Below are 20,457 nucleotides of genomic sequence, written 5' to 3' on the forward strand. Positions count from 1 at the left end.
ATATAAACATAATATGGACCATTAACAGGTATTTACTTTATTGAATTTGAGTTACCTTTTCATATATCAGAAAAGGTTGGATTACTAAGGCAAAAAAATCTATATATTTTATTAAAAGATAAATTGGGGCATATTAAAAAGTTTTAGTTTATTGGAGCAAAAATTGATTTGATTTAGGCAGCATCTAATCTAGCAGATAGAAGCTCCAAGGAGCTGCACAAAATGAAATACTTTTATATTCAGAAGGGCATAGGAACAAGGAAATCATACTAGGCTAAAAAGTGTGTTGGTTGTTACAAGATTTGCTTCCTTTAGCTAATTAGGCTATTCCAGATGAATTGCTTTAAAATTCTATTTCTGGAAGAACAGAAACTGTAATTAATTTTAATCTGTTTGATGACATGGAGCTTAGTGTAAGCAACTCCAGTTTGGGCCTCTTGTCTTGTTTTTAACAATATAAAAACTGAGACTTCTGGTGATGGTGGTGCAAAGAGTTTATCAGTTACTCTCACCACCCAAGTATAAAACTGGACAAAATTGTCACAAACAACAGTTTCAGGGAACTGGAAAGTCATCAGCAATTAGGACAAATTAAGAAGTATCTTTGCTTGAATAACTACTAAGACTTTTGGTAAAAATGGCAGAAGTATGTGGTCATCCAGCATAGGCTGCTCTCATACCCTGCATGGCCAGTGAGAATTGTAGCTTCACCAAGCATGTGGCAGGGTGCAAAAGTCAGCAGTTCACAAGCAGAGAGGTCAGAATGATTTTGGGGCAGTGATATTGTAATTTGTAGTAAGAAACATGTATTTGGTCTTCTTACCCCATTCCTAGCACAGAACTCATAAAGCCCTTGGAATTTCCTGTGTTTAAGAGGTTGATGAGGAGAGCTGGTTGGGAACCTAAGGATGGGAACTAGATGCCGGGGAAACCAACCACATTGGAACTTTCAGCCACATCTCTGAAGAAGAGAGGGGCTAGAGAGTGAGTTCAATCACCAACGGCCAGTGATTTTATCAACCACGCCTGTGTAATGAAGTGATTATAATACCCAAAATGATGGTATAATATCCAAAATGATGGGGTGTGGAGAGCTTCCACATTGTGAACACTTGGAGGTACTGGGAAAGTGGCGCAGAGGGTGAGGGCACAGAGACTTCTGTGTATTTTGCTCTGTACATCTCTTCCATCTGCATGTCATTATATCCTTTTATACAAACTGGGAAACAGGAAGTAAAATATTTCTTGAGTTCTATGAGCTGCTGTAGCAAATCGATGGAACCCGCGGAGGGGGTTGTGAAAGCTTCTTACTTGTAGCTTATGGGTGACAACCTAAGACTTGTGATTAGCAACCGAAGTCAGATGGGAACAGTCTTGTGGAACTGAGCCCTTAACCTATGGGATCTGATGCCATCCCCAGATAGTCAGAACTGGGTTAAATTGCAGGACACCCAAATGGTGTCACAGAGACTTGTGATGATAACATCTTGATGGTGCTAGAAAACCCACACATTGGAATTGGTGTCACAATCATGGGGGCACATATCGTGGCTTTACCAGCTTAATGCGGACTATTCAGTTGGAAACACATGAGGAAACCTACAGCTTTGCTAGGCTGATTGCAGTTCCAATTAGCGAGCTGCACACCTGCCAGAAAGTTGACTGGGATGCCCTGGAAATGAGGGTGCAATCAAAAGGCAGAAGCGAGCTTTCCACTCATTCCTTGCTGGCTGAAACTATGCATGTTTGGGGGAGACAGTGGGAGTCCAACAAACAGGGAAAGCTGAGGGAACTAGAGACCTGCTGTATCTTGGAGTGCCTTTCCCCAGCCCACACACAGATAGTCAGTGGAGTAGAACCCTTACAGGTTTGTTGGATGACCACTAAGTCATGCATACTCTGATGAGACCACTAGAAAGAATAGAAAAAAAAGATATGGCACATATATAAATTGAACAGCAGAATAACAGATGTAAATTCAATCACATCAGTTATTGTATTTAAATGTGAGTGAACAACACACTCTATAATCAGTAGTTCATTGTCCTGGCAGGACACAATGCACTCCTCCTCAGAGTTCTTAGCATAGACATCTATCTAGGTTTTAGGGCATCTTTCTGAACCTATCACTATAGCAAGAATCCAAGTCACATTTGGGCTTAAATCTTGGCACTGTCACAGACTGCCCGAGTAAACGAGACTGCTATACCTCGGAGATAGCATGTTTTTTGGTGGATTAATGAATGCTTGTAAATGGTTACTATAGTAACATGGCACATAGAGAATGATCAATAAATATTAGTGATATGGTAATGGCCAGGGAGATCATAGCAAGGTGCTGTTTGTTATGGATGGTAGTGGTGATGTTAATATCGTCTCTACACTGTGAACCCCATAAAAACAAAATCTGTGACTTTGTCTTTGATCTTAATTCTTAGCACTATTCTTTGCATAAAGTACTTATATGCCCCTTGATTGAATTGAATAATGAATCACATCTTACTGTAGACTTCATAGAGGAAACTGACATTTCAGATGTGTAATGATTATATTTATTTTGGTTAGGTTGTAGTGCCCAATTGTTTAGTCAAACATTAGTCTCGATGTTACTGTAAAGGTATTTTGTAGATGTGACTAATATTTATAGTCACTTGACTTTTAAGTATAGGAGATTACCCTTGATAATGTAGGTAGACCTCATCCAATTAACTGAAGACATGAAGAGCAAAGACTGAAGTTTCCCAAAGAGTAAGAAATTCTGCCTCAAGACTGTAATATAGAAATCCCGAGTTTCCAGCCTTCTGGTTTGCTTAGAGATTTCACACTCAAAACTACAGTATCAACTTTGCCTGAGTTTCCAGTCTGCTAGCTTTCCCTATGGATTTTGGACTTGTCATTCTCACAATTGCATGTACCAATTCCTTAAAATAAATATCCATCTCTGTGTATATGCTAGTAATTTTGTTTCCCTGAAATCTCAACTGATACATATGGTTCTTGAAAGATCTAATTAATGGCTAAAACACCAAATATTTACTGTATGACCAGCAATATATGGGGAGAGGTAAAGTGATAAGTTGCAGTCCAGGCTGTGGTAGTTATAAAATATGTGCTCAAACGGTTTGACACTCCTGTCTTCCAAATGCAGAGCCAACTCTGCTGCTCTTAAGTATGGACTCTACTTAGTGATTCTCACAGATACAATGTGGTGAAGTGACAGTGTTAGACTTTTGAGACCAGGTCATTAAATGCACTGTGGCTTCCTCTTTGCTCTCACTCTTACATCACTCACTCCCGGGGAAGCCAATTGCCATATTGGAGGACATTCAGGCACCTCTCTGAAGAGGGCAGAAGCTGGAACAGCTTTCTTGGAGTGTAGATAAGAGCTTGAAGAGCCTTGAAGAAACTATCAAATGAATGTTTGAAGGAAAATGAGGTAAATGTTATTGGAAATTAGTGAAAGAAGGAACCCTTGTGTAATGGTGTAAAGTTTAGCAGCCATGTAGGATATTAAAAATAACTTATGAAATGGGTGGTCTTTTTAAGGAGGCTTTCTGACAGAGTGTTAGAGGGATTCTCTGGTTTCTTACTGCTGCTTATAGAAAAATGTGAGAGGAGAGAGAAATGCAAAAGGAAATGCTGTTAATAATACAAAAAGGAGGTAGAACTTACTGTTTTTAAGGATTCTCAGCCTTCCCCCATGGCAAGTAATGCTGAAATTAAGGAATGACTTATGAGCAAAAATTATTCTAGGGCACTTTCAGGAAATTATGGTCTGATGGTAAAACCAAGGTTATAACTATAAAATCCTTTATTAAAATCTACACATATCTAAGCTGTTGCCTCAGAAAATAATTTAATGAAGCAGGTTTTATTCTACTTTATTTTTTGTATTTTATTTTTAAATTTTTTAATTAAAATTTTTATATAATTAAAAAATTGAAGTAAAGATGATTTACAGTGTTCTATTAGTTTCAGGTATACAGCAAAGTGATTTAGTTATCCATTTCTCTGTATATGTATATATGTGTCTATGTGCATCCATGCATGCTAAGTTGCTTCAGTAGTGTCTGACTCTTTGCAAACCTATGAACTATAGCCTGCCAGGCTCCTCCATCCGTGGGATTTTCCAGCCAAAAATACTGGAGTGCGTTGCTATGCCCTCCTCCAGGGGATCTTCCCAACCTAAGGATGGAACTCAGGTCTTTTGGATTACAGGCAGATTCTGTACCACTGAACCACCCATGTATATGTATGTGTGTATATATATGTATATATACACATCTGTTTCAAATTCTTTGCCATTATAGGTTATTACTAGATATTGAATATAGTTCCCTTGTTGTTAAATTATATACATAGTAATATCTAATTGTATCTAAGTAGTATCTAATTAATCCCATACTCGTAATTTTTTAGTCTTCCCATTTCCACTTTGGTGACCAAGTTTGTTCTCTGTATCTCTGAGTCTATTTCTGTTTTTTAAACAAGTTCACTTGCATCATTTGTTAGATTCTACATATAAGTAATCTGTAATGCTTTTCTTTCTCTGACTTATGTCACTTAGTATGAAAATCGCTAGGTGCATCCATTTTGCTGCAAATGCTATTATTTCATTCTTTTTAGTGGCTGAGTAGTATCCCATTGTATATATGCCGCATCTTCTTTATTGATTAATCTGTCGATGGACATTTAGGTTGCTTCCATGTTTTTTCTGTTGTAAATACTTATGCTGCCGTGAACATTGGTGTGCATGTATGTTTTTGAATTAGAATTTTTCGTCTTTTCCAGATACGTACCCAGGAGTAGGAATGCTGGATCATATGGTACCTTCAATTTTGATTTTTAAGGAACCTCTATACTATCCTCCAGAATGGTTGCAATTTATATTGCTACCAACAGTGTAGGAGGATTATTTTTTCTCCACACCCTCTCCAGCATTTATTATTTGTGGAAATTTTGATAATGGCCATTCTGACTGGTGTGAAGTATTGCCTCACTGTATTTTTGATTTGTGTTTCTCTAATAATTAGTGATGTTGAGCATCTTTTCATGTGCTTGTTGTAAATAAATCTAAAAATGAACATATAGATGGCCATTAAGGTCTTTTTAGGTCTTCTGCTTTTTTTTTTTTTTTTGTATTGAACTGTATGAGCCCTTGTTGATCCCATTACAGATACTTTGTCCCATTTGTACATTGTCTTTTCATTTTGTTTATGATTTCTGTTGCTGTGCAAAAGCTTTTGAGTTTAATTGGGTCCCATTTGTTTATTTTTGCCTTTATTTCCTGCCGAGGTCCAGCCCCAGCTGATCCAGGGTATTCGAAGGGGAGACGGAGTAGGCGACCTATTTATTTATTTATTTATTCAGAGATATAAAGAATAATAGAATGAGGATAGCTCAGTGGGAAAATTCAGTGGAGAAAAGAAGCTGAGTAGCTTGGTTTACGCGGGAGACCAATAAAACTTCAAGACAAGAAGTTTGCACCACTTACGTAGGCCGCAGGCGTCCTTCCGTTCTCCCGAAGGAGAGGAGACACTGAGGCCTCCCCGGTCGGATCTTAGAAGCCCAGGCATAATTAGTAAGCATGGTGGGTTCCGCGCTCCAGATGGAGACTCAGCTGGAAGTTAAAGGGAAGAATGACATGGGGAGACCAAGCGTTGGTGAGCAAGGCCCATAGCTTTATTTTCAACAGGGGCTTATATACCCTAAGTTACACATAGAGGATAATAGGGGATGCAAAGTCAGCAGTCTTTGATGCTTGTCAAAAACCAGGGTTTCTTTCCTGCAAATTTATCGTATACAAATGGTTTAGGTGATTTACATCATCTTCTGGCCAGAAGGCCTATTAACATTTCTTGACAAGGACTTATCAACAAAGACTTATTTTCTCTAAGAGTAATTATTTTAAGGTTTGGCGCCATCTTCCAAAGATAAGATTACATTCCTATAGGGCGGATGTGTAATGGGTTTACAAAGGAAAGAATTTATTACCTTAAGGGTCTAAAGTTACTAACACCAAGGCCACTACTTATTTTTTCTACATACCAACTATTAATTAATACATATTCAAGGACACAATTCAGGGGATGTGGAAACTTGGCAACAAACATTGGCTCATCAATGAAATCTTTTACTAGTTTTATTCTGACAGTTTCTAACTCTCTGAGAGGCTCTAAGCTATTTGAATATCTTAAGCTTCCTGTGCCTCTTGAGGCTGGGAGACTGTAAACAATCGTATGCATAGCTGTAGGTGTCCGGGTAAACTTGTCAGGCAAGTTAGAGAGCCATCTGAGGGGTTTGGATTTAAACACTCCTAATTGCCCAGGAACTTTATTAATTGAAGCTGTAAGTTAACTCTTTGACAGAGAGAGTGAGATGGTGGTGGGGGACAGCCCCCAGTAAAGTCAGAGGTGAGAGCACAAGGCAATAAAGTAGGCAGACTCTGGTTTTTTGGGGGTAGATGCTCGAGAATATCCGGGGGCACTCCCGAGGCTCGATCCCGCCTTTGCGTATGCCGAGCCTCCTTCCTAATGACCTTTGTCACGAGTGGAATGTCTCTCGCCGGCTCCCGGCAATTTCCATTATTAGAGAAGATTGATTCAAAAAAAAGTATTGCTGCAATTTATGTCAGAGTGTTCTGCCTATGTTTTCTTCTAGGAGTTTTATAGTATCTGGTCTTATATTTAGGTTTTTAATACATTTCGAGTTTATTTTTGTATATGGTGTTAGAGTGTTCTAATTACATTCCTTTACATGTAGCCATCCAGTTTTCCAGTTTTCCCAGCACCACTTATTAAAGAGACTATCTTTTCCCCATGAGTGTCTGGGTTTATTTCTGGGCTTTCCAACCTGTTCCATTGATCTGTGTGTCTGTTTTTATGCCAGTTTCATACTACATTGATGACTGTAGCTTTGTAGTATAGTCTCAAGTTAGCATGATTCCTCCAACTTCATTCTTCTTTATCAATATTGTTTTTGCTATTTGGGGTCTTTTGTGTTTCAATACAAATTTTAAAATTATTCATTCTAGTTCTGTGAAAAATGCTGTTGGTGATTTGATAGGGATTGCATTGAATCTGTAGATTGCCTTGATAGTATGGTCATTTTAACAATATTGATTCTTCCAATCCAAGAACATGGCATGCATTTCCATTTGTTTGTGTTGTCTCCAATTTGTGTCTTGTAATTTTTGGAGTACAGATCTTTTGCCACCTTAGGTAGGTTTTATTCCTAAGTGTTTTATTCCTTTTGATGTCATGATAAATGAGATTGGTCCCTTAATTTCTCTTTCTAATAGCTCATTGTTAGTGTATAGAAATGCAACTGATTTTTATATGTTAATTTAGTATCTTGCAGCTGTACTGAATTCATTGATGAGCACTAGTAGTTTTCTGGTGGTGTCTTTAGGATTTTCTGTGTAGTATCATGTTATATGCAAATAGTTTTATTTCTTCCTTCCAACGTGGATTCATTTTATTTGTTTTTCTTCTCTGATTGCTGTGGCTAGAACTTCCAAAACTACATTGAAGAAAAGTGGTGAGAGTGGGTGTCCTTGTTGCCTTTCAGCTTTTCACCATTGAAAATGGTGTTAGCTGTGGCTTTCTCACATATGGCCTTTATTATGTTGAAGTATATTTCCTCTGCGCCCACTTTCTAGAGCATATATATTATAAAAGGATGTTAAATTTTATCACATTTTTAAAGGTAACTTTCCACTTACAGTTATTATAAAATATTGGGTATTTCCTGTGTTGTGCAATACATACTTGAAGCTGGCTTACACCTAGTAGTTTGTACTTCTCTGTCCCCTCACTCTATATCCCCCCTTCCTTCTCCCTACTGGTAATGTGAAGAAAGTAGGGGAAACCACTAGGCCATTAGGGTATGACCTAAATCAAATCGCTTATGATTATACAGTGAAGATGATGAATAGATTCAAGGAACTAGATCTGATAGACAGAGTGTCTGAAGAACTATGGGTGGAGGTTTGTAACATTGTACAGGAGGCAATAACCAAAACCATCCCAAAGAAAAAGGAATGCAAGAAGGCAAAGTGGTTGTCTGAGGAGGCTTTATAAATAACTGAGGAAAGAAGAGAAGCAAAAGGCCAGGAACAAAGGGAAAGGTATTCTCAACTGAATACAAAGTCCCAGAGACTAGCAGGAAGAGATAAGAAGGCCTTCTAAACGAACAAAGCAAAGAAATAGAGGGAAATGATAGAATGGGAAAGATTAAAGATCTCTTCAAGAAAACTGGAGATACCAAGGGAAAATTCCATGCAAGGATGGGCATGATAAAGGACAGAAACGATAACAATCTATTAGAAGCAGAAGAGATTAAAAGAAGTGGCAAGAATACGTAGAAGAACTATACAAAAAAATCTTAATGAGATGTTTTGGTCACTCACCTAGACCCAGACATCATGGAGTGCGAGGTCAAGTGGGCCTTAGGAAGAATTACTATAAACAAAGCTAGTAGAGGTGATGGAATTCCAGCTGAGCTATCTCAAATCCTAAAAGATAATGTGATGCTGTTAAAGTGCTACATACAATATGTCAGCGTTCAATATGTCAGCTACACTCAATATGGCCACCTCAGCAGTGGCCACAGGACTAGAAAAGGTCAGTTTTCATTTCAATCCCAAAGAAGGGAAATGCCAAAGAATGTTCAAACTACTATACAGTTGGGCTCACTTTACTTGCTAACAAGGTTATGCTCAAAATCCTTCAAGCTAGGCTTCAGTAGTACATTAACTGAGAACTTCCAGATGTACAAGTTGGTTCTGGAAGAGGCAGAGGAACCAGAGATCAAATTGACAACATTTGTTGGATCATGGAGAAAGCAAGGGAGTTCCATAAAAACAACTACTTCTGCTTCCTTGACTACACTAAAGCCTTTGCCTGTGTGGATCATAACAAACTGGAAAATTCTTCAAGAGATGTGAGTACCAGACTACCTTACCTATCTCCTGTGAAACCTGTATGTGAGTCAAGAAGCAACAGTTAGAATCAGACATGGAACAACGGACTGGTTCAAAATTGGGAAAGGAGTATGATAAGGCAGTGTATTGTCACCCTCCTTATTTAACTTATATATAGAGTACATCATGTGAAATGCCAGTCTGGATGATTCGCAAACTGGAATCAAGATTGTCAGGAGAAACATCAGCAGTTTCAGATACGCAGATGATACCACTCAAATGGCAGAAAGTGAGGAGGAATTAAAGAACCACTTGATGAGGGTGAAAGAGGAGAGTGAAAAAGCTGCCTTGAAATTCAGCATTTAAAAAACAAAGATCATGGCATCTGGACCAGTCACTTCATGGCAAATTCAAGGGGGAGAAGTGGAAACAGTAACAGATTTTCTTTTCTTGGGCTCCAAAATCACTGGGTTGGTAACTGTATCCATGGGATTAAAAAACACTTGCTCCTTGGAAAGAAAGCTATGAAAAACCTAGACAGCATATTAAAAAGCAGAGACATTACTTTGCCTATAGGTCTGAATAGTCAAAGGTATGGTTTTTCCAGTAGTCATGTATGGATATGAGAGTTGGACCATAAGGAAGGTTGAGTGTCAAAGAATTAATGCTTTCAAACTGTGGTGCTGAAGAAGACTCTTGAGAATCCCTTGGACTGCAAGGGGATCAAACCAGTCAATCCTAAAGGAAATCAACCCTGAATATTCTTTGGAAGGACTGATGCTGAAGCAGAAGCTCCAATCATTTGGCCACCTAATGCAATGAGCCTACTCATTGGAAAAGACCCTGATGCTGGGAAAAATTGAAGGAAGTATAGGAGAAGGGGGTGACAAAGGATGAGATGGTTGGATGACATCACTCACTCAATGGACATGAGTTTGAGCAAACTCCGGGAGATGGTAAAGGACAGGGAAGCCTGGTGTGCTGCAGTCCATGGGGTCGTAAGGAGTCAGACATGTCTTAGCCATTGAACAAGAATAATAACAGTGATTCCTGTTTGCCTCTTGTATTCTATAGTGATTACTCTCTGTCTGCTACATACGTACATATGTACCTTGATTATATGTGGGGCACATAACTTGTTTCTTTATTAGTTCATACATATTCTAATTGCAAGGAACTATATTCTTGGAACTGTACTTAAAGAACCATACCAGAGACTGCTAAATAATGGTTTGATTTAGATGTCAACATCCTGGATTTCAAGCTGATGTTTTAAAAGGGTGAAACTTTTTCCTTTCCCTTTCTTTCTATTTCCTTCAGTAGGGCATGCATTTATTTTGCACATGAGAGAAATCTAAGTAATTTATGATCAAAGAGTGAATTGTGATTGTCTAAAAACATGCCCCTCCCCAAATTTTTGATGCCCTTCTGCTAAAAGTGTAGTCTGCTTCTTTTGTTCTAGAATGTGGATTGTACTTAGGAGCCCTAATGAATAGAAAGTGACAGAAGTGACAGTGTTAGACTTACAAGACTAAAGCATAAAAAGAGCTGTGTCTTCTTCCTTGCTTTTCTTTGGGAGAACTAGTTACCATATCATGAGGACATTCAAGAGGTCCTGTGGAGAGGTGTGTATGATAAGGAGCCACATCCTCTTTTTTAAAAGATGGAAAAGAAGTGAGTCCTCCAGTCAGCAGCTGCATGAATCTTAGGATGCAAATCCTCTTGGCTCAGACAAGCGTTCAGATAACTACAGCCCAAACAACATCTTGACTCAAATCCCAGGAGAGATTTCAAGCCAGAATCACCTAGTTCAGCCTCTTCCAGATTGCTGACCCTTAGTAACTCTGTGACATAATAAATGTGTAATGATGTTTTAAACTGCTAAGTAACATGCTTTGCAACAATAGATAACTAATAAATAAGCATAGTGGATATCATCAATAAAAGTATGTTTGCTGAAAAAGTCATCCACTTAATTCATAGGTAGCTCATATTTAACTTTTTTGTAGTGTATAATGTTTGAAACTTTAAAGTTAGTAAGTCAAAGACAGGGTGAAATGTTTGACTTCCATTATATTAGAATGAAGCAGCCCTGGGCATGGACAACACTGTATGTTTGATGTTTTGATGAACTGTAATTTGTGTGGCTGTCACTTGTGTGCTTCCAGATATTTTCTCAGGTACTTTGTGACTGTTCCTTTGAATTTTACCATTTTCCTCTACTTATCTCAAAACAGTGTGTAAGCTGATGATTGAAATGTTGCAAGAAATAGAAACCAGATTCATTCATTCATAGATCTGGATTTAAGCTTCATTTTGGGAAACACTGTTGGAAGAATTGGTAGAGACTTATCTGTCTTCTATATTCAAGAACTATATACCCAGGAGCTGTGAATATTTTTTAGCGTCTAGAGTATGAAAGTATTTCTTGATTATGTAGTTGTGTATGCCTCAATTTTTAAGAGTAAAAAGAGTTGGAATCCACTAAGTATTTTCACATATTTAGAACTTTAATGTTATTAACAATCTTTAAAATTTTTTATAGGGAAATACTTGAAAATGAAAAATTTCTTAATTTCTCCATAAAAGTGATATAATCACTTGTAAGGGAATCATCACTAGTGAAACTGTTTCTTGATAACATTTAACATTAGTTTGTTGTCTTTATCCTTAATAAGAAGTTCAAACTAACAAATAAAGCAGCTGAACCTTGATAAATGTTTGTTACTGTAGGTTGTATTTTCATCAATAATAATTATCTTTTTAAAAGTTAAAATGTCTAATAATACCCTGTCTTTTCTCTTCAGGGAATTGCTCCAAAGCTGGAATTTTCTACAACCTCAGTGATTACTGAATGTCTGATAAGTTCAAGGAAGTGCCGCACTCAGGTTAAAATAATTTAATTAAAGTATTTAATGATTTAATGTATTAGTTCATATTTATTGGTCATGTGGCAAGTGCTATTTTTTTTATTTTGGCTGCAGTTCATTTCACATTTTTTGGATCTTTCAGTTCAGTTAGTTCAGTTCAGTCACTCAGTCGTGTCTGACTCTTCACAACCCCATGGACCACAGCACGCCAGGCCTCCCTGTCCATCACCAACTCCTGGAGTCTACTCAAACTCATCTCCATTGAGTTGGTGAGGCCATCCAACCATCTCATCCTCTGTCGTCCCCTTCTCCTGCCTTCAATCTTTCCCAGCATCAGGTTCTTTTCAAATGAGTCAGCTCTTCATCTCAGGTGGCCAAAGTATTGGGAGTTTCAACTTCAACATCAGTACTTCCAATGAACACTCAGGACTGATCTCCTTTAAGATAAACTGGTTAGATCTTCTTGCAGTCGAAGGGACTCTCAAGAATCTTCTCCAACACCACAGTTCAAAAGCATCAATTTTTCAGCGTTCAGCTTTCTTTATAGTCCAACTCTCACATCCATACATGACTACTGGAAAAATCATAGCCTTGATGAGACAGACCTTTGTTGGTAGGGTAATATCTCTGGTTTTTAATATGGTGTCTAGGTTGGTCATAACTTTCTTTCCAAGGAGTAAGCGTCTTTGAATTTCATGGCTGCAATCACCATCTGTAGTGATTTTGGAGCCCCCAAAAATAAAGTCTGTCACTGTTTCCACTGTTTCCTCATCTGTTTGGCATGAAGTGATGAGACCAGATGCCATGATCTTTGTTTTCTGAATGTTGAGCTTTAAGCCAACATTTTCACTCTCCTTTTTCACGTTCATCAACAGGCTCTTTAGTTCTTCTTCGCTTTTTGCCATAAGGATGGTGTCATCTGCATATCTGAGGTTACTGATATTTCTCCCGGCAATCTTGATTCCAGCCTGTGCTTCATCCGCTCCAGCATTTCTCATGATGTACACTGCATATAAGCTAAATAAGCAGGGTGACAATATATAGCCTTGACGTACTCCTTTCCCAATTTGGAACCAGTCTGTTGTTCATGTCCAGTTCTCACTGTTGCTTCCTGACCTGCACACAGATTTCTCAAGAGGCAGGTCAGGTGGTCTGGTATTCCCATCTCTTTCAGAATTTTCCACAGTTTATTGTGATCCACACAGTCAAAGGCTTTGGCATAGTCAATAAAGCAGAAATAGATATTTTTCTGGAATTCTCTTGCTTTTTCGATGATCCAGCGGAAGTTGGCAATTTGAACTCTGGTTCCTCTGCCTTTTCTAAAACCAGTTTGAACATCTGGAAGTTCACGGTTCACATATTACTGAAGCCTGGCTTGAAGAATTTTGAGGATTACTTTGCTAGCGTGTGAGATGAGTGCAATTGAGCAGTAGTTTGAGCATTCTTTGGCATTGCCTTTCTTTGGGATTGGAATGAACACTGACCTTTTCCAGTCCTGTGGCCACTGCTGAGTTTTCCAAATTTGCTGACATTGAGTGCAACACTTTCACAGCATCATCTTTTAGGATTTGAAACAGCTCAACTGGAATTCCATGACCACCACTCGCTTTGTTCGTAGTGATGCTTCCTAAGGCCCACTTGACTTCACATTCAGGATGTCTGGCTCTAGGTGAGTGATCACACCACCGTGATTATCTGGCTCGTGAAGATCTTTTTTGTATAGTTCTTCTGTGTATTCTTGCCACCTCTTCTTAATATCTTCTGCTTCTGTTAGGTCCATACCATTTCTGTCCTTAATTGTGCCCATCTTTGCATGAAATGTTCCCTTGGTATCTCTAATTTTCTTGAAGAGATCTCTAGTCTTTCCCATTCTATTGTTTTCCTCTGTTTCTTTGCATCTCTCCTTGCTATTCTTTGGAACTCTGCATTCAAATGGGTATATCTTTCCTTTTCTCCTTTGCTTTTCCCTTCTCTTCTTTTCACAGCTATGTGTAAGGCCTCCTCAGATAGCCATTTGCTTTTGCTTTTTTACATTTCTTTTTCTTGGGGATGGTCTTGATCCCTATCTCCTGTACAATGTCATGAACCTCCATCCTTAGTTCATCAGGCACTCTATCAGATCTAGTCCCTTAAATCTGTTTCTCACTTCCACTGTATAATCGTAAAGGATTATATTTGAATCTTTAAGGCAATTATCATAGGTATTTAGCATTTTGTTTACATGTTAATAAGTGTTAATGTGAAAAGCTTGTTACCATTGGTAGATGGTACATTGACTTACTTACTTCATGGTTTTTTTTTGTTTTAAATGGAAAGAAATTAAACTGCCAGAAAGATGTTGGGATCAAGAAGTCCCACAGAGAACCAGATTGGAGGCTTCTATAAATCTTAAAGAACTTAAAGTTCAAAGGGTTTGCTAAAAAGTTCCCTTTTTATCAAATGGGACCACAGGTACTCAGACTGGGTTATAGGTGTTTAGTAGGTATAGCTTCTTGAGTGTTTCTGATTCCTTAAGGGACTGTTGCTGAAGTTTGGTAGCTGTTCTAATGCTATCAGATCAAGAGAAGCTTGGCTATTTCAGTTTAAGTACCTTCTATGTTTGTAAAAACTGTCTTTAGTAAACTCAGATATCTGGATCTAATACTCCATTTTGGTCCAACTTTCTGCTGAGTCACCAGGCTCATCTTGCTACCCTGTCCGCAGATGATCTAACAATGTCCAGGCATTACTCATACATATGTGGCTGCATTATGACCAGGTAACAATGGGCAGCCTGTGATGATGAGCCAGGACTATATAAAGCCTAGTGGCCCCAAACAGGGCAGGACTGGACCTATGGTGGGAAAACTAGAATGTTAATTTCCTACATTCACAGTTTAACAGTAAATTTTCTCAGGGTGACAACAAGCTAAGAAAGGTAAAATATAGTTATAAGATTATCAAGGGGATCTTTTTTACTTTGTTTAGCAAGACATTTGCTATGTCAGAATTTAGCCTAATTATTTGTCTTTTAAATGCAAGATGAAATACTGCTGTTAGAGGTCTGATGATTTGCTTGCCAGATGTAGAGCTGGCTTACTGACTTGTTTGGAGATATGCTCTGTGCACATTTATAAATTGTCGTAAATTCTTTCCCTGATCAGAACAAGTTTCCTTTCCACGCTGGGGTGTTCGCTTCTACTGATGGGTGGGAAGTTCTCTTTTTCGGCCAGGGGTGTGGCGTACACACAGAAGAGTGCACACGCTCTAAGTGTACAGCTTGGTGGGGACGCCTTACTAATGAGAGCTGTCATCCCACTGGTAGTTTCACTGGACTAGCGTTTGCTCTCTAAGCTTTCGGCTGACTTGCTGTTTCAGCGTTTGTCATTTGTTCTTTGTGGAACAGAAATGTGAGAAACTAGTTACTGATGTTAGTGTTTAAGAAAATATTCTTGAAAATCAGACAGATTTGGTTTCAAGTTCCTCATAAGACTGATTTAAAGATTTGAGAATATATGTGCCTGGCATATAACATATAATTAATAAATTGTGTGACTGTTACTAAGGTTATAGTTTTAATTAAGATAATTGAGATGTAGAAGACATAGATGAGATATTAGAATATATTGTCTGATAGGTACAACAGAGTATACATTTTTACATTAAAATTGTAGATGATAACAGGCAGAATTTTAATTTTATGTGATATTGTTTGAGAACAATATCACATAAAATTAAAATTCTCAATATCACATAAAATTAAAATTCTCAAACAATATCACATAAAATTAAAATTCTGCCTATTATCCACAATTTTAATGTAAAAATGTATACTGTTGCACCTATCAGACAATATATTCTAATATCTCATCTCTGTCTTCTACATCTCAATTATCTTAATTAAAACCATAACCTTAGAAACAGTCACACAATTTATTAATTATATGTTACATGCTAGGCACATATATTCTCAAATCTTTTAATCAGTCTTATGAGGAACTTAAAACCAAATCTGTCTGATTTTCAAGAATATTTTCGTAAACACTAACATCAACAACTAGTTTCTATACCTGTGGCAGATTCATTTTGATGTATGGCAAAACCAATACAATATTGTAAAGTTAAAAAATAAAATTAAAAAAAAATTTTAATGGTTATAAAACAGCATTTTCAGCTTTAAATAGTTTAAAATAAGACAAACCATTTTAATTTTTAAGAGTAAAATAAACTTCATATGATAATTTAGGTTTATAAATATTTATAATGATCTTTATTCCTTTGGGAACATTTTTTTTTCAAGTTTTTTAAATCACAATTGATGTCACCAATTGAATGGACTGATAATAATAAGGTATATTATTGGGATTTTCTGGAATAAATCATTTCTATTTACTTTCTTTTACCTACCACAGATTAGAGTTTATCATTAGTAGTAAGTAGTTAAATATTACATATTAATAAAGTAACTTTATTAGTATGTTTGATAATCTATATCAGGTTTCCTGTGTAACTAAGTAACTTAAGATGTTTCTCACTGTTGTGGCTTGGCTGTGTTGTTCTTTTGGTTTGGGCTGGCTAGGCTAGGGCTGAGTGGTCTAGGATGGCTTCACCTAAATGTTTGGTAGCTGGATGACTTCTTGATCTGAGAGGGACTTTACATTCCTGGTATTTGGCTTGATGTCAACTGGGGTGATGGCCATAGACTGTCCTCATCTAGCAGGCAAATTTCAGCTCCTTCACATATGGCAGAAAAGTTTTTCTGGAGTAAAAGAAGACAAGCAGTTTTGTTGTCTCCTTTTGTTACAATTGCTATTGCCTGGTAGCTGATGGAGGGAGCCATTTTGTATGAAACAGTATAAAACAGCCACTATTTTAAGTTTTGTTAGACATTAATAGAATACATTAAGGATTGATTAGGTTAGAAAGCATGAATCTGTGGTAGATGCAGCACAGATATGCCTCACTTTCTGTATGATATTCAGCATTCAAAAAGTGTAATGGAGAAGAAAGTTCGAGTTAGTTTTGGTTTGGTATAAACAAAAGTGGGTAAGAAGGAACTTTACAGCATTGCTGAAATAGGTAATGATGGATTCATCTGCATCTGAAAGTAAGAGACACTAAAAATGTATGAAGATCTAGGGGAAAGAGATCTAGGGGCTGAAGAGGACAGGAGGGCAAGTAACAGATTCAGTGAAAATAAAAGGAGTAGGTTGAGGAAAAGAAGGTTTGGTCAACAAGAGATTTTTCAGAGTTTAGGGTGCAGTGGATCTGAATAATGATGAAATCTAAGATAAAGTAGAAAGAAGTAGTTAAAGCTCAGCAGTAAAAAGTCTAAGTCCAAGGTCTTGGAAAGAGTCATTGCTTGAACATTTTATTAAACCTCAAAGGTTCATGTGCTAACATTGCTGCTGCTTTGAGTCAGTGTGATGTCATAAAGATGCATGAAATGGGATGAAAATTCTGAATTACTTGTTGAAGTCATTGAACAAGGTGGGAGAAGGTCCAGGAGCATTAACAAGAGCTAGAGAAGAAAGAAAGATGATGAAATAATCTGATGCTGCTGGTCTGTATGAAACTTGTGGACTTACTTTTTTCCTAATCAGGAAATGTTTTCTTGTTTTCCTATTTTCTTTTCTGTTTATCTGCTTTAAAAAATGCATGACTTTTCTATTTTATGTTTGTATTTTATTTACTCTAAAATAGATACCCGTAGCAGGTAGGGAGGGAGACTGAAAAGGTAGAAAAGGGCAGAGGTAGGTTAGGTGGTTTTTTAAAGTTATAAAGTTAGGAGGACATTCACAGATTCTTAACCGTCTGTTTTCTCTAATATTGGAAAGCTTATAAATCTAGATAATGCTTGAAGTGGTCTTAACATTGTTTATTTGTGACCCAGCTTTTGTAAGGCAGAATAATTTTTATTTGAATAAAATATCCTAATAACTCAAAAATTTTAGAAAAACAATCATGTTTGTTTTTAAAATTTTGGACTATTAGCCAATATTATTAGAAGATAGAGTACTAGTTATTAAAATTTGTAACATGTCTTTTGGACATTTTTACTTTTATGAAAGTACATAATTAAGACGTTATGGTTACCTGCCATTGAATTTTAAAGTTTGGAAGAGATATTAAAATTCTAATCACCTTGTATAATTCAAATAATATGTTCAATGAAAATATGTAAAAAGATTTACTTCAGATTTTCATATTGTGCAAGTGTATGTAATTATAATAGTATGAATAAAACATATATAGTTTTCTCCATTAGGATTTTATAATCAACTAATTAGATGTGTATTTTTAAGATTATTAAACTTACCCTCTTAAATTATATAGCCAATTATTTGAATACATAGTTATAAATGATAAACCAACATTTACATTAATCTTTAGTATATTGAAAAATAACTTTTTAATTTTTTCTTAGATTTTTCAAATGATTAAATATTGGGCTTTAACTTTTATAAAGTACTTATTATACTTAAGAAGAAGTGTGATACAGTATATTTTACTTGTTACTAGACAGAGTTATTTGGGAGGATATGGATTTGACTTCCCCCAGAATCTGCACAAATAAGAGAGACTGATTAGTTGGTTTTGATAGATTATATGTACCTTATAACCTTGGTTATATATATGGTTTACCCAAGGGTCATAATATGTATAAAGTATATTCTCCTGGCCAAACTAATTTTTATTTTTTATGTTTAGGATAAATTTATTTACCATACGGCTCCAGTTGAAAAACCACACGGCAGACTGCAAAACAGAACATCGAGGTCACAAAAGAAAAAATCCAAGTCACCTGAGAGGAATAAGTATTGCATAAATGCAAAAAACTACGAACAGCCTACAATTTCTTCAAAATCACACTCTCCATCTCCCTACACAAAAAGACGCATGTGTGAGCTATCAGAAGACACCAGGCGGCGGCTGGCCCATTTAAATCTCGGCCCTTATGAATTCAAAAAAGAAACAGATAAACCTCCATTTGTGATTAGACATGTATGTGTTCTTTGAAACATTTCCATTTGAAACTGATCTAATTTGTAATTGCACTAAAATATTACTCAAACTTCTTTCAACTTCTAGCTTATATGAATAATTTTTCTTCATGAACTGTATGTTAGCCTAGCAATCTAAAATGGAAAATTAACTTAATAAAAGAACATTCTTTTGCAGCCTTTAAACCTGACAGAGATCAAGCTCCATTATGAATCCCATAAGTCCTCTAAGTAGCCGTTTCCTTTCTTCTTATAAGTGGACAGTGTAATAACTTTACAAATTGAACTGATATATAATTGACATTAGTACTAAAATGGCAGAGTAGGATTTTAAAATAGGAACTAGTTTTCTTTGTGAAAAGGAAGACACCCACCCCTCAGCCCTTTAAAAAATTGTAATGGAAAAGTTTCCCTTGTAATTATGTCCCTTGGGTAAACCTTATATAATGGAGTTTGAAGCAAATCATTTGATGGGAACGGAAAGGCCTTTGAAAGAGACAACTCAATTTTAAGGGTAATAGAGTTTCTAATCTTTCTGTATGGAAGCCTGTTATGATGTGTTTTGTGTTTAAAGCTTGTATCCATATGATAGTCAAAAAGATTTTGGCTAATTTTTAAGGGTCTATAGTCCATCCTGAAGGAGACCAGTCCTAGGTGTTCATTGGAAGGATTAATGCTGAGGCTGAAATTCCAATAGTTTGGCCACCTCATGTGAAGAGTTGACTCATTGGAAAAGACCCTGATGCTGGGAGGGATTGGGGGCAGGAGGAGAAGGGGACGGCAGAGGATGAGATGGCTGGATGGCATCACCGACTCGATGCACATGAGTTTGGGTGAACTCCGGGAGTTGGTGATGGACAGGGAAGCCTGGCATGCTGCAATTCATGGGGTTGCAAAGAGTCGGACACGACTGAGCAACTGAACTGAACTGAACTGAATAATACTTAATAAAAATCTTTCTCAGAATCTTCATAATTTCTTTAATTTTTATAAAAGTATTTTACCTTAAAAGCATTTCAGTAACAAAAATTGCAAATTAATTTAAAAAATGCTTTATATAATAATAAACTTGAAGATTTAAGTGCCTGTAGAAGCAAAACAACTTTTTGAGGTATCTATAAAACACTTTCTTACTTTAATGTTTCCAGTGCATTTTCCCAAATTTTAAAATGTGAATGTAAATGCAAACAAGTAAACATGTTCCTTTGATGGTCTAATAGCTTTTTTAACATTTGTGATACCATTTTAAAAAAATTTAAATACACTTTAAGCAATATTTCATTCCATTTTCTTATTTTGACTATGTATCTTTTATTATTTTAGCCTAAAGTAATAGATTTTTATTGTAAAAAATAAAAATTTTAATAGTTACGGTAACTTTTAAATGGTTACATTTTATTGAGATCATTGTAATTGCACTTGTCTTATTTATAGAACTTGTTTATAGGTTCTGGTCACTGTTTTTGGTTGTTTGAACAATATCCAGATATGATTACTTGCTTGTTTGATGGCAGTTCCAGAATGCCTTTAATTTTGTTTGCCCACAATTGCAAATTAAATTGAAAAGAAAGGACATGCTAAATTCTAACCTGAAGGAATATTAGCACTTTAATTAAAATACCTATGTACAAAGATAGCTAGGAATATTTTGAGCATTAGCCACATAAAAATTGCTTAGGGA

The 20,457-nt window shown here is 36.5% G+C and overlaps 1 protein-coding gene across 4 annotated transcripts in view; it reads left to right on the forward strand.

Moving 5' to 3' along the window:
- SPATA6 (spermatogenesis associated 6) overlaps positions 1-20,457 on the forward strand; it is a 160,172-nt gene that overhangs the window by 61,319 nt on the left and 78,396 nt on the right. For all 4 annotated transcript variants that reach the window (XM_055585959.1, XM_055585960.1, XM_055585961.1 and 1 more), the window contains 2 exons: positions 11,731-11,811; positions 18,484-18,777. In XM_055585959.1, the coding sequence (XP_055441934.1) occupies positions 11,731-11,811; positions 18,484-18,777 (375 nt within the window). The remainder of the gene's footprint in view (positions 1-11,730; positions 11,812-18,483; positions 18,778-20,457) is intronic.

The sequence above is a fragment of the Bubalus kerabau genome, chromosome 6 (assembly GCF_029407905.1).
Source record: "Bubalus kerabau isolate K-KA32 ecotype Philippines breed swamp buffalo chromosome 6, PCC_UOA_SB_1v2, whole genome shotgun sequence".
NCBI classification, from domain to species: domain Eukaryota; kingdom Metazoa; phylum Chordata; class Mammalia; order Artiodactyla; family Bovidae; genus Bubalus; species Bubalus kerabau.